At 50.7% G+C, this 16163-nt stretch overlaps 1 protein-coding gene across 3 annotated transcripts in view; it reads right to left on the bottom strand.

Annotated features, from left to right (window-relative positions):
• Nucleotides 1–916: 916 nt before the first annotated feature.
• Dhrs3 (dehydrogenase/reductase 3) overlaps nt 917–16163 on the bottom strand; it is a 37096-nt gene continuing 21849 nt past the window's right edge. Inside the window, exons 3-7 of one of the 3 annotated variants that reach the window (XM_059255345.1) lie at nt 9780–9923; nt 9075–9251; nt 8503–8741; nt 4435–4560; nt 917–1428 (exon numbers count right to left, since the gene is read on the bottom strand). In XM_059255345.1, coding sequence (XP_059111328.1) covers nt 1344–1428; nt 4435–4560; nt 8503–8741; nt 9075–9251; nt 9780–9923 — 771 coding nt within the window. In that variant the 3' untranslated portion in view covers nt 917–1343. Of the gene's footprint in view, nt 1429–4434; nt 4561–8502; nt 8742–9074; nt 9350–9779; nt 9924–16163 lie in introns of those variants that run through there. The other 2 variants (XM_059255346.1, XM_059255347.1) reach the window with 2 other exon arrangements.

The following is a 16163-nucleotide window of genomic DNA, read 5'->3' as shown; positions in this document are numbered from 1 at the left end:
GCTTAGACTGTTCAAAGTGGTCATTCTGAGCTGTGTTTTGGTTTGGTTTGGTTTTTGTCTTCAGGAGCTGCAGGGAGAGCTGGTGACTGACAGTGCAAACACCGTGTCTTAGGTCGGCAACGCCCTAAGCATACTAAGTCAGTACCCCCCAAGACACCTAGGGTTTCCCTTGTAGACCAGTCTGCTTTCACTTGAGTGATTTCATTCTCCTTGTTGGGCGCGTGAGCTCAGGTCCAGCCTGAGGTGCTCAGGTCTATGTGGCCTTGGTGAGGCTTTCAAGGAGGCTCCCCACCATGTCAGAGGCCTGAGCCTTCTCTCTGGGGAACCCCTGCCTGCTCCCTGCCGCTCACCTGCAAAAGCTGTACAGATGGATGCTACTTCTAGCAGGTCACGTTGCTCCTTGCTCCACACTGACCAGTGTCATTGACTGCATTTTCTCAGCATGAGTCACGTTAGAGAACCATGGGCGCCTCTACCCTTGCCTGAGACCACGCCAGCTCCTTCCATTCTCTGGGCTCTCCCATCCCCCACAGTTAGATGTGCTGTGGGGTCTGTAGCACCCCACAGTGCTGGCCTAAGTGACGAACAGCATGGTCTGCTGGTATCATCTTGGCTTCTTCACGTGGGGTGGACAGCAGGTACTCAGTAAAGGCTGACTTTAAGCTGGTGGCCCAGTGGGGTCAAGGAAGGACAGACAGTGTTCTAGCTGTGGTGAGTTCTTCTGTGGACTAGCTCTCAGGGATCCTACCAGGGAAGCCATGTGTCTGGAGGGGCCTCCCCGACCCTCTCTCCTTGGGCTGGGCTGCAGTCCCTCTCCTGCTCTCTGTAGACCCTGAGATGACCCTTTTTCTCTCTTTGTGGTTGGGACAGGCTCCTTCCCAGCTGCCCCCCTCCCAAGGACGTGAACAAAGGAAGCTGCCAAAGCCACCTCTTTATTTGCGTTACTGCCGGGTAACCAGTTTGCAGGAGCTGAGGGTGAGCGGGTTTTGGAGGGGAAGGCAGAGTGTCTGGGGGCAGACGCTCCTGGAAATCCTAGGTGCACACTGCTCAGGCGGGCCAGACTGGAGAAGCAATTGAACAATAAACCCTACAGAATGAGACATGTACAAAATTGTCAGGTGGCTGCTGAATGGCGTCTTGGCTCCCCATGGGGGTCAGAGTTACACACATCAGTCCCGCACAAAGGTCCTGGAGTTGACCTGGGAGCCGCAGATTCTTCCCTGGGGACAGGAACAGTCCTGCTCACCCAGCCGACATGCCAATCACAGGCACATCGGTGTGTGCCCGGGTATTGTGGCTCCCCTCAGGCTCCGTGGCTCCTCAGGTGTGTCTTCCTCCTGCCTCTATGTCCTCCCCTTAAAGGTGTTCATACAGGTGTAAGTCCCTGAGAACCTGTGGATCTCCTCCAGTGCAGCCTGTGGGAGTATGCTGAGGGGGGAAGGGCAGATGGTTAGTCAGGTGGGCAGCAGTGGTGGGGTCCGTGGGGCAATGCCAAACAGGGTAGTACACAACGGTTTTAGAAGCTCTCCTGTCTCCCCTGCAACCCATACACTGGCCCCCCTTCCAAAAACAGCACCTGAACTCCAAGAATTAGCACTTTCATTAGGTAAAGGGCCAAGCATAGGAAAACAGACGGACTGTGCTCTCAGCATGTGGTGCGCTTTCGATGTGTTCCGGCCCTTCCAAGATGCAAGCTGAAACTTGACTGTCTTTGTGGTGAGACAGAAGTGGCTGGGGCACGAGGGGATCCACCCAGTCATGGATTAGTGGACAGTCTGAGTGACTCTACTACTAAAGCAAGCTCCCTGGGCATACTTGCTCTGTCCTGTATTGGGGGAGACCTCTCCATCCTGTCATGAGGCAGCAGGAAGGCCCTTGCCAGATGCTATGCCATGCTCTCAGCCTCCAGAACCCCAAGATCCATGCACTTCTGTGGGTTTTTTTTTTTCAGTCGTTTTATTTTTAATTATGTGGATGTATGGGTGCCAGTTTGTACACTTGAGTGCAGTTGCTTACTGAGACCAGAAGAAAGCATTAGATCCCCTGAAACCGGAGTTAACAGGAGGTTGTAAGCTGCCTGATGTGGGTGCTGGGAACTGAACTCTGGTCTTCTGCAAGAATAGCAAGTGTTTTTTTTTTTAACTGGTGGCCATCTCTCCGGCCCTCTTTTAAAGAAATCAATCTCTTTGTCTGTCTGTCTGTCACTGTGTGTATGCTCACCTGCTGCAGTGCACACATGAAGGTCAGACATGGTGTTGGGGATCAAATTCAGATTCTCATGCTTACATAGAAAGTACTTTTCCATCTGAGCCACCCCCCCAGCAGGGTGCCTGTTCTTTCAGGGGATCCCTCAGGCAGTCAGAGAACATCAGTGGATTGAAGGGCAGGATATGCTGGGGTATGTGAATGGGCATGTGGATTGAAGGGCAGGATATGCTGGGGTATGTGAATGGGCATGTGGATTGAAGGGCAGGGTAAGCTGGGGTATGTGAATGGGCATGTGGACTGAAGGGCAGGGTATGCTGGGGTATGTGAATGGGCATGTGGACTGAAGGGCAGGGTAAGCTGGGGTATGTGAATGGGCATGTGGATTGAAGGGCAGGGTAGGCTGGGGTATGTGAATAGGCATGTGGACTGAAGGGCAGGGTAGGCTGGGGTATGTGAATGGGCATGTGGACTGAAGGGCAGGGTAAGCTGGGGTATGTGAATGGGCATGTGGATTGAAGGGCAGGGTAAGCTGGGGTATGTGAATGCTCCAAATGCCCCCTCTCCTGCTCTCTGCTCTCCACCCTCTGCCTGCACAGAGGTTATCAGAATGGAAGACAAAGGGCCGGTTGCCATTGTTCCCTGAGTCACACAAGGGTGTGGCGTTCCTGGGAGTCAATGTTTGATGATAACAACAGGGTGAGCCTGGAACAAGGGGCTGTACTTCCTGACAAGCAGGAGCCACAGTCATGGCTACAGGGACACAGCCCTCCCTGTATGGAGAGCACACTGAGCCACATGTACTAACTAGCCCCTTCAGCATGGGACCCAGATGTAATGAGTCTAGACAGATTCAGTACTGGGAAAATTCTAGAGGAGAAAATATCTCCAGTATGAAAAGCCCACCTCCCAAGGTGGTCTTCAAACCCCACCTCACTAGAGCTCTGACACTTCTCCAGACTCTGGACGTTTGCATGAAGACTCCTGTTGTCACTAGACTGAGCTACCTGGGGGCTGGGCCATGCCTGACTGTCTGCAGAACAGTGGTTCTTAAAAATGTGGTCCAGGCACTCTTGGGGGTGCCTGAGGATCTCTCTAGGATATTTATAGTAACACTGCAGTATAGCTTGTTTTTCTCTTTCTTCCTTTCTGTCTTCCCTTCCTGTTTTCTTCTTTCTTTCTCGGCAGGGTCTTTAAAAAAAAAAAAAAAAAAAAAACACCCGGGCTAGCCTCAAACTGACTATGTAGCTGGAGCTAACCTCACACTTCTGATCCTCCTGCCTCTACCTCCCACACGCAGGGATTACCAGTAGGGACCACCACACCTGGTTTATGCAGCACTGAGGACCGATCCCAGGGCTTCATACATGCCAGGCAGGCTCTCTACCCACCGAGCCCCATCCCAGGCCCATCATTTGTCTTTTATCCTTTATTTCTCTGCACGTGCAGTGCAGATTCCCTGAGGTTTGTTACAGGGGACTATCCCAATTGACTGAACTAAGAAGCAGATGTAGGAATCTAGTTGTTTCAGATTAAACCAGATGATGGAGAGATTTGCAAGAACGTAAGCCAGTGCCTCCCCTGGCTACGTGTCTGTGTTGTTTTAGAAAGTAGAATTGCTTGTCACAAAAATAGATTTAGGAGTTGAGGCTAGATTGGGATACCTAGTGAGAGGCTGTCTAAAAAAACTAAAAAAGGCAAGCAAACAAACAAGACAGTTACAATAATTTACTAGTTGTTATTGCTCTTTATAAATGAGAAAACTGTAACTAGAAACTAGTGTGTAAATCTAACTTCCCCTCCCAGTTTTAATTTCTAATGAAGTAAGTAGTGACAGATAAAACTCACATGAGCAAGAGCTGTTTGGATCCCTTATAATTTTTAAACCAGGCACAGTAGTGCATGCTTATAATCCCAATACTAGAGAGACAGGAAAATTACAAGTTCAAGGCCAGCTTAGGCTTTATAGTATGTTCCAGATAAGCCTGAGCTACAGTGGGCTTTGCCTCAAAAATATTAAAAAATAAAAACAAACCTCACAGAGATCCTTAGACCAACAAGTCTGCCTTACCGGTCAGTACAATCAAACTCCTGCCCTCAGCAGACATGACTAATAGATTTCACATTCACTTTCTCCTGCCTGTTGCCTTTTCCCCACTAGGGCCCACTGGAATAAAGGAAAAAGTTGGACCTGAACCTGGTGAAGAACTCTCTTTCCCCATCCCATACCTTTTCAAGATAATGAGGATGTTCATGGTCCACGGGAGCAAGAGAAGGGCCTGGTTTTGTTGAACGGCTTCCACCGTCCTCCGGGCTACTGTCTCTGGCTTCAACGGCGGGAAGAGGTTGGGAAACCTGAAGGCAGGAAAATATTGGTTTCTCAAGGAGAACTTGGCCTTTCTACCGGGCATCTTGGTGAGTGGCTAACGTTTCTGAGGGCATCACTTTGGCTCTTCTGTGTGAGGGACTCGAGGCTGTGGGATTCTCTCCTAGTCCATGCCTGTTAGAGTCCCTCGATCCTGCTCCATCCTGCCCCACCATGTGAGTGGAGTCTGCCCACTAGCAGAGGGTATCTCTGATAGAATCAAGGAATTAGGAGTCCACCCTGCCGGGCTCATTCTCCAAAATCTGCCAGGGCTCCTGGCACTCACATTGGACTTCCTCCACACTCGACAGCATGGGCCAGCCCTCAGTCTTTCTTACTGTACCATCTTTCCTCATCAGCCATTCCCACAGCCTGCTCACTCCTCCTGTGTCCTCCCCTGAGAGGCTGTCCAGCCTCCCACAGTGCAGGGTGGTCTCAGATCTTACCTCCTGTCTAGCTGCCTAACCACAACCACATCTAGAATGACCTGGCTTGGCAGGGTGTTCTTTGCCAATGGCCTGTCTCCTCCATCAGGTTATGAGTTCTCCGAGGGAGGAGGCCCAATGAATCTCACTCCCTGTTGCATCCTCAGCATTTAGTAGGACCTGGTACACAGTAGGTGCTCAATAAATACTTGTCATTTTGCCCCACTCCTCTACTGGGCCTTTCTGCCTGGGGAGGTCCTCAGGCTGCTGGTTCACTAGCCTGTCAGTCAAACACAGAGGAGTTTTCCATGGGACTTCCAGATGAACAAGCCATCACATACTCACACAACAGGGGCTTCCCATGCCTGTTCAGAGGCATCTGACCCCAGACCTGTGTACCCATTGTGTTCCCTAAGTATCGGGCCCATGCACCAATATTCTCTCCAATTTATGGATAAGGAAGGCGGGGGCAGACGGGTGAGCTCCTAAGCACTGCTCCAATGACTCTGTTTCTGCCTCTTCCTGCCTTCCTCAGTCTGAAGGCACAGGGCATGTGCTGCCGGCCCTCAAAGGCTATGATTCACTGTGGTACCAGTAAGATTAAGGGTACTGAGTCATCAGTCAACATGCCATTCCTGAGCAAGGGGCAGCCTTGGAGCTCACAGACTGCTGCACTCGACCCCTCCCCCTCCCCCACCCTCTGTACCTCCTCAGTTATGTGACAAGTGCAGCTTTGGTTTGTCTATGCACGAGTGTCTATGTGGGTGCAGGTACATGCTATGCACATGTATAGAGGGCAGAGGTCAACTTTTGGTATCATTCCTCAGGAGTCATCCACTTTGGTCTTTTTAAGATGGGGTCTCTCATTGGCCTGGAGCTCGCCAACTTGGCTAGCCCGATGGGCCAACAAGCCCCAGGGATCTGCCTGTCTGCCTCTGCAGTGCTGGGATGATGAGTGCATGCTACCTTTGCCTGGATTTTTATAAACGTGGGTTCCGGAGACCAAACTTTCCTGACTAGGTTTTCTTCCCAGACCAAGATAGTGAACGATTCTCAGATAGCGAACCTGCGGCCTAGAAGGGCTGGCCTTGGGTTTTTCAGACAGGTGCAACTCCAGCACGTCTCTAGGGGTAGAGGAGATAGGGTAGCAAGTCCCAGCTGTATGGGCTTTAGGGGACCCTCCCAGGTAAGACCCCTGCAGTGGGAGCCGATGGGGAGGCTTCAAACCTGTTAAGATTTCCCTCTTTCTCTCAACAGTGGGTGGGATGACAACGAAAGATGCTGGGAAGTGACCAGAGAAGCCTGCTCAGCTGGCCCAACTCCAGCTGGGTTGCCTCATACAGATGACTTCTCTCTGATACTCAGTTCCTCTATCTGTGCAATGGGTTTATAGCTCATTTGCAAGGCTACTGGGAGGGCCAGATGCAACAACACTCTAGTGGAAAGGGTCGTGTCTAGTGTGACTGGAATACAGAGTAAATCAGCATCTGAGGACAGTGGCACCCACAGACACAGCCAATCTTGCTGGGTGCCCACCTGGTCTGTCCTACCCTGATCATCACCCCTGGGAAGTTGCTGACATGGCTACAGGACGAAGCCAAGGCTTTTCTCTTTTCATCTTTCTTTCAATAACTAGGAGCTGGTTAAGCAGAGGTCTTCTGGCCAAGCCTTGGCTCTCACCTGCACAGCTGCAGACAGCTGGCATCCGCTTAGTGCTCACAAAGAGGCACAGCCAGTCAATTCTCACACAGGCTTTCCCCCAATGTGTGAAGTAGGAGGTGCTATCAGCAACCACTTTTAAATATATAAACAGGGAAACCGAGGCACAGAAAAGTCAAGTCACCTGATGGAGGTTACACAGAACTAGGATTTGATTCCAGGACATCGGTATAGTCATGAGTACAACCCCCCTTGAAATTGAGAATGTATGATAATTTGTTAGCAAGCCAGGCAGAAATATCTACTTCTTGATAAACTCTAAAGAGACTGTCTTCTACGAAAATTAGTAAAACTCATCTAAGACCATGTTTACTCTTGGTGAAAATAACAGCTGGGAGTAGGTTAGGATCCCAACCACTCCAGGGACTGAGGCAAGAGATCACCATGAATTGAAGGCCATCCTGGGCTACAGATGAGACCCTGTGTCAAAAATTAAAATAACAGGGGAAGCATCTCTTTTATGAGCAACTTGTGTGTCCTAGGGTTTATGCTGGGTATGCTACAATCATTATTATTTCTCATTTTACCAGCAATCTACCAGGTAGATACCACTCCTGCCATTTTACGCATGAGCACAGCTCTGAGAGGCAACAAATCTTCCTCTATATTGGGTGTGTGCTGTGTAGTGATACGATGTTCCCTATTAATGAAGTTTATTGCCTGTGATCACCCCATTTTAAAGACTGGCAATGAAGCCCGGCATCACATGGCACATCATAGCTATAGCATGATGCCCCCAGAGTGCCCCCCCCCTCCGCCACCAAGTCCTGACATTCAAGCATGAACACTAAGCCTGAGGTCACATTTCCCTACATAAGATGGGTCTGCAAGAGGCTTGAGTAGTGGGCTTCAGGGTTTCTTCACATGGGGCTATAATTTGTATTTATTAATTAAAAAATTACTGGTGTGTGTGTGTGCTGTGTACTTGTGTGCAAACTGTATGTATGTGTGGGTGCACATGTGTCACAGAAGGCACGTGGTGGTCAGAGGGCGCCTTGCTGGAGTCAGTTTTCTCCTTCCACCATGTGGGTCCCAGGGATCGAACTCAGATTGTCAGGCTTGGTAGCAAGCACCTTTACCCACTGAGCACCTCACCAGTCCTGGCTCTATAAAAGGCTCACACCTTCAGCATACAGCTCAATTAACTTTCGCTTGTTTCACCACCACTGAGTTTCCTCGGGCTCCCTTCCAGACTCTATACCATTGGTCCTGTCTCTAGCACCATAGTTTTGCCTGGTTCAGAATGCCATGTACATGGGACCGAGCAGAATGTGCTAGTGTGGCTTCTTTCACTTAGCGTTTTGGATATGAGCTTCGTTATGCAGGTCACGTGTCACTCATTTCCAGTTTTGTTGTTGGGTAGTACTCCACTGTGCACATTCAGTACTGGTGTTTTGTGTAAGCTCCTGTAGGAAGAAGCAGGATTCTAAATGTGGGCAGCCGGTCTTGGACTGAATAAAATGGAGAGAGTGAGCTGAGCACCAGCCTTCATGTCTCTCTCTCCCTCTCTGCTTCTGGACTGTGGATGTGATGTGACCAGCTGCCTCATGCTCCTGCCACTGTGACTTCCTACCAGGACAGGCTGTACCCTCTTATTGTGAACCTCAAAAAAGCCTCCCCTTCCTTAGAGCTGGAAGACTAACGGATACCGGTGCAGTAGTATCCTGTTGCCTTGTGAGTGGAAAAGGAGCTCTGAGAGTGAGATAAGGCCACGGAATTCTGTGGCTCTTCCTGTGAAGACCGCTGGCTGGGTTGGCTCGGGAGAGGTGGCTGGTCTCACGCACTGACCTGACTCGCATGCCCTGGAACATCTCGGTGCTGGTGTGAAAGGGCAGCACGGTGGTGGCGTTGACACCGGGACAGTCCAGCAGCCCCAAGGTCAGGCTCTCCATGAAGGCAAAGGCCGATGCTTTTGACGTGCAGTAGTCGATGGCGCCAGGGATGGCCGACAGCGCAAGCACGGAGTTGAGGCACACGATGTGGCCGTTCTGCAGCTCCAGCATACGTGGCAAGAAGGCCTTGGTGGTCTGAGGGTGGATAACGGAAGTCAGTGTGGAGCAGCAGAGCCTCCGCCAAGCCCAGCACCCCTGCACTGGGGAGAACAGCCCGCTCAAGATGCATAGCTACCCTAGTGACTTAGTCTTCAGTATGGAGGGGCTGAGACCTCCCTGCTGCAGAGCACTATGCTAGCCAGTCAGCAGTTCCTGTGTCTCCCTGTCAGTCATTCCTTTTAACTAGCCACTTTGCCATTGAACATCCCGGCTAGCATAAGCCCTGGTCCCATCGAACCTCTCTTTCCCCCACCCCACCCAGGCTTCCTGTCACGCTTATGGCTGGCTCTGGACCAGGAAAGCCCTTACCCAGAATTGGCCCAGGGTGTTGACGTGCTGGGACTTGAGGAGGGCATCATCATCACTGTCCATCAAGCTCTTTCCATGGACCACAGCAGCATTGTTCACCAGGATGGTGATGTCACCCACCTGTGGGCAAGAGGGGGCTGTGGAGCCGTGAGGGCAGCCAGTCCCTGTGGGCTGCACCTGTAGGGGCACAGACCAGGCTCCGCAACCACCAGCCACATGGCCTTTCTGAGCATCAGTCTTGTTTATAAATGGCGCTGGTGCCATACCAGCTGTGTCTGAGGATTAGAAATAATTTATGGTACATACTATACCCGGAATGCAGCATATTTATAATAAATGAAGTTATGGTCACATAAAAATGGTTAATGTTACCATGAGTGAGCTATGTAATAGGGTGAATTCTTTTTCTCTCTTGGAGCTCATTGATCTACCCAGCCCAAATGTTTTGCATTAAGGAAAGGATTCTCCCAGAAGGCAATGGGACATTTGTCTTAGAGAGAAACTGATAGGGTCTAAATGTCCAAGGGACCACAGAGGTCTACTCTTTTTGTGTTATCAACTCCAGTCCCTGCCCCAAGCAACTCGGACAAGCTTCGTGGAGAGTCCCCAAAGGTGTCCTGCACAGAGTCAGTCTGCCACAGCAACACTCCCTCCCAGGACGCATGAATTCGGTATGCTGGGGCCAGACACGCCCAGGCTACTCACCTTTTCTCGGACAGCTTTGGCCATTTGGTACACCTCTTCCCGGTTGCCCACATCACAGATGAAGTAGTGGCACTCTGTGCCCATCTGCCGAATCTCTTCTGTTGTCTCTTTCAGGCATTTCTCAGTCCTGCCCCAGAGAACAATCTGGAAGGGAAGAAAACCAGTATTGAACAGGTGGTTTTGAAACAAGCTGTATATAATGAGTGATGCCAGAAATTCAGGATTTTTTTTTTTTTTTTTTTTTTTTTTGGTTTTTTGAGACAGGGTTTCTCTGTGTAGCTTTGTGTCTTTCCTGGATCTCACTCTGTAGCCCAGGCTGGCCTTGAACTCACAGAGATGCTCCTGGCTCTGACTCCCAAGTGCTGGGGAAATTCAGGATTTTAATAGTCTTTAAAATGCTGGCTTCCTTGACTCCATCCCAAAATAAAGTACCCAAAGCAAATTAACTGTGAGTTTTAAATAAAAATATTAATTAATTATTAGTGTGTGTGTGTGTGTGTGTGTGTGTGTGTGTGTGTACCACAGGGCACGCCTGTGCATGGGTGGAGGTTAGAGGACAACTTTTAAGAGTTGATTGCTCTTTCTGCTGTGGGTAGGGATCAAACTTAGGTTGTCAGGACTGTATTTACCTGCTAAGCCATCTCGCTAGCTGTCTTAGTTAGGGTTCCTATTGCTGTAATGAAACACTGTGACCAAAAGCAATTTAAAGGGTTTATTCAGCTTACACTTTCAGGTAACTAACAGTCCATCACTGAGGGAGGAAGTCAGGATGGGAACTTACTCAGGGCTGGAACCTGGAGGCAGGAGCTGATGCAGAGGCCATGGAGGGGTGCTGCTTACTGGCTTGCTCTCAAGCTTGTTCGTCCTGCTTTCTTATAGAACTCAGAACCACCAGCCCAGGGGTGGCATAACCCACGATGGGTTGGGCCCTCCCCTAGCAATCACTAATTAAGAAAGTGTCCTACAGGTTTGCCTACAGACTAATCTTATGAAGGCATTTTCTCAATTGGGGTTCCTGCCTCTCTGATGACTCTAAACTGTGTCAAGCTGACATAAAATTATCCAGCACAGTGACTAACAATGAGGGTTTTTTTAATTTAATTTTTACTTTTAGTCTGTGTGCGTGCGTGTGTGTGTGTGTGTGTGTGTGTGTGTGTGTGTGTTTGTGTGCGAGCACGTTCATGGGTACAGGATCCAGCAGAGGCCAGAAGAGGGCATCAGATCCCCTGGAGCTAGAGTTAGAGTTACAGACTGCCCAATATGAGTGCTGGGAACAGAACTCAGGTCCTCTGGAAGATCAGTAAGTGCTCTTAACCACTGAGCCGTTTCTGGGCCCCAACAAGATTTTAAAAGGGACATCACCTACTCTTAAGCGAGGCAGCTGTTTCTGAGCACATTTATGACCAGTCAGCTGGTATGTTAAGTTCAAGCCTTTCTGATATGTTCTTCCCAGCAGGACACTTCCTGCCAGCCCAGTTCTAGCCTTTTCCTTGATTCTTAGAAGCAACAGAAAAGCTTTCTATTCTGTACACTATTCTAGAATGTTTTCTGTTAGGAACCAGCTGGCCTTCTCACCAATTATGTTTAGAGCTGGGATTATTCCCACCAGCCACTAGGAAGGATGGGATCACATTCTCCTTCTACAAGGCCTTGGAGGGTTTCCAGCTTACGGTGGTCACACTGGGAAGGAAGGATGCAGGAGGGACAGGCTAGAAACAGTAAGGGTCCTGCTGAGAAGCAAGGGCTTCCTTACCCAGCAGGTAATGAGTGTAGGAGTGACCCAGTGACCTTGACAGGACCTGTAAGTGGGTGCTTAGAGGGGTTCGGCAGATGTATGACTGGACCACAGGATGCTGGGAATTGAAGCCTGGCCAGTCCTTAGCCTTAACCTGAAGGAGGACAATACATCTCCCCACCCAAAAGAGCCCCAGTTTGGGTGCTTGGAGAACTAGCTGTCCTGAGGTGCAGCTTTATGGTACAGAGGTAGAATCACCGCATTCAGGTAAATCAGCACAAGACAGGCGAGGCTCCAGCAAGGGTCTGGGGTTCTTTCCTTTTTAAAGATTTTCTTTTCTTTTCTTTTTTTAAATCTTGTGTATGTGTGTGTGCCTGATGTAGGTATGTGCACCCCATGTAAGCCAATGCCTATGAAGGCCAGACGAACATGTGATCCCCTGGAACTGGTTACAGGTGATTGTGAGGCTCCATGTAGGTGCTAGGAACTGAACCCGGGTCCTCTGCAAGAGCAGCAAATGCTCTTAACCCCTGAGCCATCTCTCTAGCCACAGATCTATGCTTCTTTTCTCTTTAAAATCATCAACGAGGGGCTTGATGTCACTCTGAACCCCTGTGGTCTTCTTAGCACAAATAGGTGTGCATAGGGGTGCATCAAAAGGGGCCTGGGTGCTCCATGCTCTTGCTCTTGCTGGTTCTTGGATGTCTGGAGACGGTCAGGGTCTAAAGCTTGCTTGCCATGGTCTGCTCAGAATAATTTGCAATAAAGAACTAGGGAGATCAGCCCTGTCAACTGGGCTGGAAGATAGCCCTGGAGATGGGGATAGCAGTGGTCAGGAAGGTGGGATGAAGGCTCATGTGCACTGTCTCCTGTGAGTAGGCAAAGACCACAATCAGAACCCTGGTCCTCTTGAGGTCACCCCTTGTGTACTGGCAGAGTGGCTCTACTTCTCTCCCTGGTACCATGGCTAAGTGTTTCTATAAACCTGGAGTCCCCAGGACCCAATTCTGTTCTATTTATTTTAATATCTCAGTGCCTACCAAAGCACATGTTGTCTGTTGGATGAATGAATACATTAGGGGCCACAATTGGGACAGCGTGGGTATTAAACTACCTCTCAAGATTGAAAGATTGATTACCCATCCTCTGCGGCTGAGCTAATTGCAGCCCCAGAACCTTTCATATGAGTCTCTGTGGACTAGGAGTCAGCGGGACCTGGGGTTTCCTAGAGTACTCAACCCAGGAAGGCCGAGCTGAGGGGAGGCCTGCTGGGGCCGGAGTGTGCAGACAAGGAACTAGCCATGTATCTGGGCAAAGGTGCACTGCAGGGGTAGGCGCATCTCTCTGGGAAGATCTCTGTGTGTGCTGTTTGTGTGTCTGTGTCTGTCAGTGCTAGTACCTCCAAGCCTGTCTGAGAGTGTCCCTGTGTGTCTGTGAGTATAAGTTTGCATCTGTGTGTCATGAATGCATGTGTATCTATGAGTTCACATCTGTGGATGTCTGTGTGCCTGTGAGCATACTCTGTGTGTATGTATCTGTGAACATGTGTCTATGAGCCAGCATCTGTGAAGAGGCTCCATGAGTCTTGCATCTGAACATAGGTGTGCTTCCGTGAATGTGCGCAATCCTATGCGCTTGTGTCCCCAGATCCTCTGGTGGATGGATGCACCATTTGGATAGGACACTCTATGTCCATCTGTCCTTATGAGTCAGCCTGCATCTCTGTGGTGATGGTGGCTCCAGTGTGGTATGGGAGAGGGCTTAAAGGCACAGGGTAAAGCTGCTCTCGTGAGAGGCTCCTCCTGGAGTCCTGCCTGGCTCTCGGGGAGTCCCTGAAGGGGGCGATACATGCAGAAAAGTTGCCCAAGTGGCTCTGCCACAGTCCCCCAAGTAACCACAAGTGTTGAGGGGTCCTGCTCAGGACCAGGTGGAGATGAAGGTGGCAGGGAGAGGCGAGGTTTGAGGGAGAGCAGATAGGACCCCAGGGAAGGGACAGCCCTGGAAACTGGTTCAGCCTCCTCTTAATTCCCTGGTTGACCAGCTGGCACAATCAGGCTAACCTAAGCTTATGAAGCCAGGATTGGTGTCTCCACACCTCTTGGCTTCCAATCTTCTGTGAGGTGAGACAGTGGGCTTCTGTCCCCTGTCCCTCTCAGGTGAGCAGGAGGAGGAGGGAGAGGGCCTTGGCCTCGGGTATGAACTGTCAGCCAGGCCTGCCCTGGGTATGAACTGTCAGCCAGGCCTGCCCTGGGTATGAACTGTCAGCCAGGCCTTGGCCCCGGGTATGAACTGTCAGCCAGGCCTTGGCCCCGGGTATGAACTGTCAGCCAGGCCTGCCCCGATTTGCCTTACTGGCATCTACGGGTCTCAGCAGCTGAAGCCCTCCTCATCCTCTGCTTTCGAGACTTACATCCCCCACTTTCTGTACTTGGGAACTGAGGCTCAGTTAATTAAGTCAGATGTCCAGTGCCACACCTGGTGGGAGATGGAGGTGGGATCCGAACCCAGGGTCTACTCTCTGCAGGTGCAGCCCTGAGGCATGGCAGCATAGGTTAAGCTTTGAAGACCCAACTCCAAATCCACCCAGTGCCAGTGTCCATTCCTGCCCCAAAGCTCTCCTTGGGTCTCATCTAGCTTGGTGTCTCTACCGGAACCTCATCGACCTACCTGCCAGGGCTAGAGAACCTGCTATGGGAAGAGGCTATGGGCTGAGCCCAGTGCTGGGACCTAAGAGAACAGAAGAGACGCAGTTCCCACCTCAGGAGCCCAGCCCAGGAAGGAAGGCTGAGGGCTTGAGGAAGCATCAGTCTCAACCCAGGGGAAGAGGACAAGGAAGAAACCTGGTACCTGGGGGAATGCAGGAGTAGCCATACTGTGACTACTCACAGAGAAGCAAACTAGCTCAGAGAGGCTAAGCACCTTGTCCGAGGCCACACACACTGAGCGACAGAGCTGGGGTTTGAACATCCGTATTGTCTGGCTCCAAGCACAGGCAGCCAGTGACAACTCCTGCTTTCTCTCCTCTCTTCAATCCCCAGGACTACTGAAAACAAGAAAAACTGTGTCTGTCCCCTTCCAAGGTCTTGAGGGGACTCAGCCTGGAGCTGGTGCCCACTGAGTGTCCTGCGGGCTTGCTCTGCTGGGATTTCCCTGGGAAGGAAGGGCAGACAAATCACACATCACCCTCGACGTACGACAGTCACTCAAAGAACTGGTGTGTTATGGCCAGGAAAGAAGTTCAGGATTCAGGGTGCAAACAATAGAGGGACAGCAAGGGATAACCCAGAAAAACCTACCCCTGACCCCTCAACAGGTCAAGGAAGCAAGGAGCTTCAGAGGGACCCCAGAGGGAAGGCCTGGGCCTGGCTGCTACTGGCTTCTGGATGTCTGGTTACAGGGAGAGTCTCTAGCGAACAAAGGTGACTGATGATCTTAGAAACCAGGGGCTGGTGAGATGACTCAGCTGGTCACCAAGTCTGATGATCTGAGTTCCGTCTCTGGGACTCGCACGGTGGAAGGAGACAACTGACTTCTCCACGTTGTCCTCTGACTTCCTAACACGTGCTGTGTCCCCCTCCCCCTCCTCCATGTAAAAACCAACAACTGTAAAAACCACCGCCCTGAAGCTAGGTGTAATGGTACACCCCTATAGTCCCAGTATCAGGGGCTGAGGCAGGAGGATGCCCAGTTTAAGGCCAACCTGGGCTACAGAGTAGGACCTTGTCTCAAAGCAAGACAAGTAACAATAAGAACAGAAGCAAAACAAGAGGCCTACCACAAACTTCCCGACGTAACTCGGCATCGGGAACCTCTGCCTAGCCTCAGCCCCATCAAGACCTCTCCAGGGCCTCCACTCACAATAAAACGTCTATTTGTTGTCTCTCTCTCCATTATTTTTCCTTAAAACAGTAAGGCTCTTTGCAAACTCCTAGTCATCCTACAAAGCAGAGCCTGAATGTCCCCTCAGTTCCAAAGCCTCTCTGGCTGTTCCTTCCACTGGCCAACGGCTAATATTAACAGAGCCCTTATCACGGTCCAGGCCCTGTGCCAAGTAGTCGGATATTGCCTTCTTTCATCCTCACACCTTGTGGGTGGGCATGTTACTCTCCACAATAGATGAGTCTCAGACAGATAGAGTGACTTGCCCAGGGTCACGCCTCTCCTATCCTCAGTTGTATGACTCAGAACCCCTGCTCCTCCCTGCTAAGGCTAGCCCTTGTTTTGTGTTTCCACTGGCAGACAGAGAAGTGTGTCGACCATTTGGAAGTCCTTTGCCTTGGCTCAGAGTCCCTTAGGGACTCTTATTCATCTTGTGAATCCAGTACCGGCCAGGCTCAGCTGACCCAGTCACAGGGCACTGGTCCATCTAGAAAAGTCTGCTGATCTTAGGACACTGGTATCCCTTCCCACTCAGCCTTGCTTCCCTATCTGGGGGATATGCTAGAGACTGATTATGTGTGTGTGTGTGGCAGGAGTGTGGGGGTGGGGCATCCCACTGGTGATGTGAGCAGGTAGTCTCAGGTCCAACTGCTTGGGCAGGTCTTTGGTGAGGGAGTTAGAGTGTTCAGGGCCCACGGGCCCTGCGGCTTAGAGTCAGACTGGTAATGTTGGCCTTGCAGACAGAAGGAAAATGTCCATCAGAGACTCCA

This window comes from Peromyscus eremicus, chromosome 2 (assembly GCF_949786415.1).
Source record: "Peromyscus eremicus chromosome 2, PerEre_H2_v1, whole genome shotgun sequence".
NCBI lineage: Eukaryota > Metazoa > Chordata > Mammalia > Rodentia > Cricetidae > Peromyscus > Peromyscus eremicus.
This window is presented reverse-complemented; position numbering and strand designations above follow the sequence as displayed.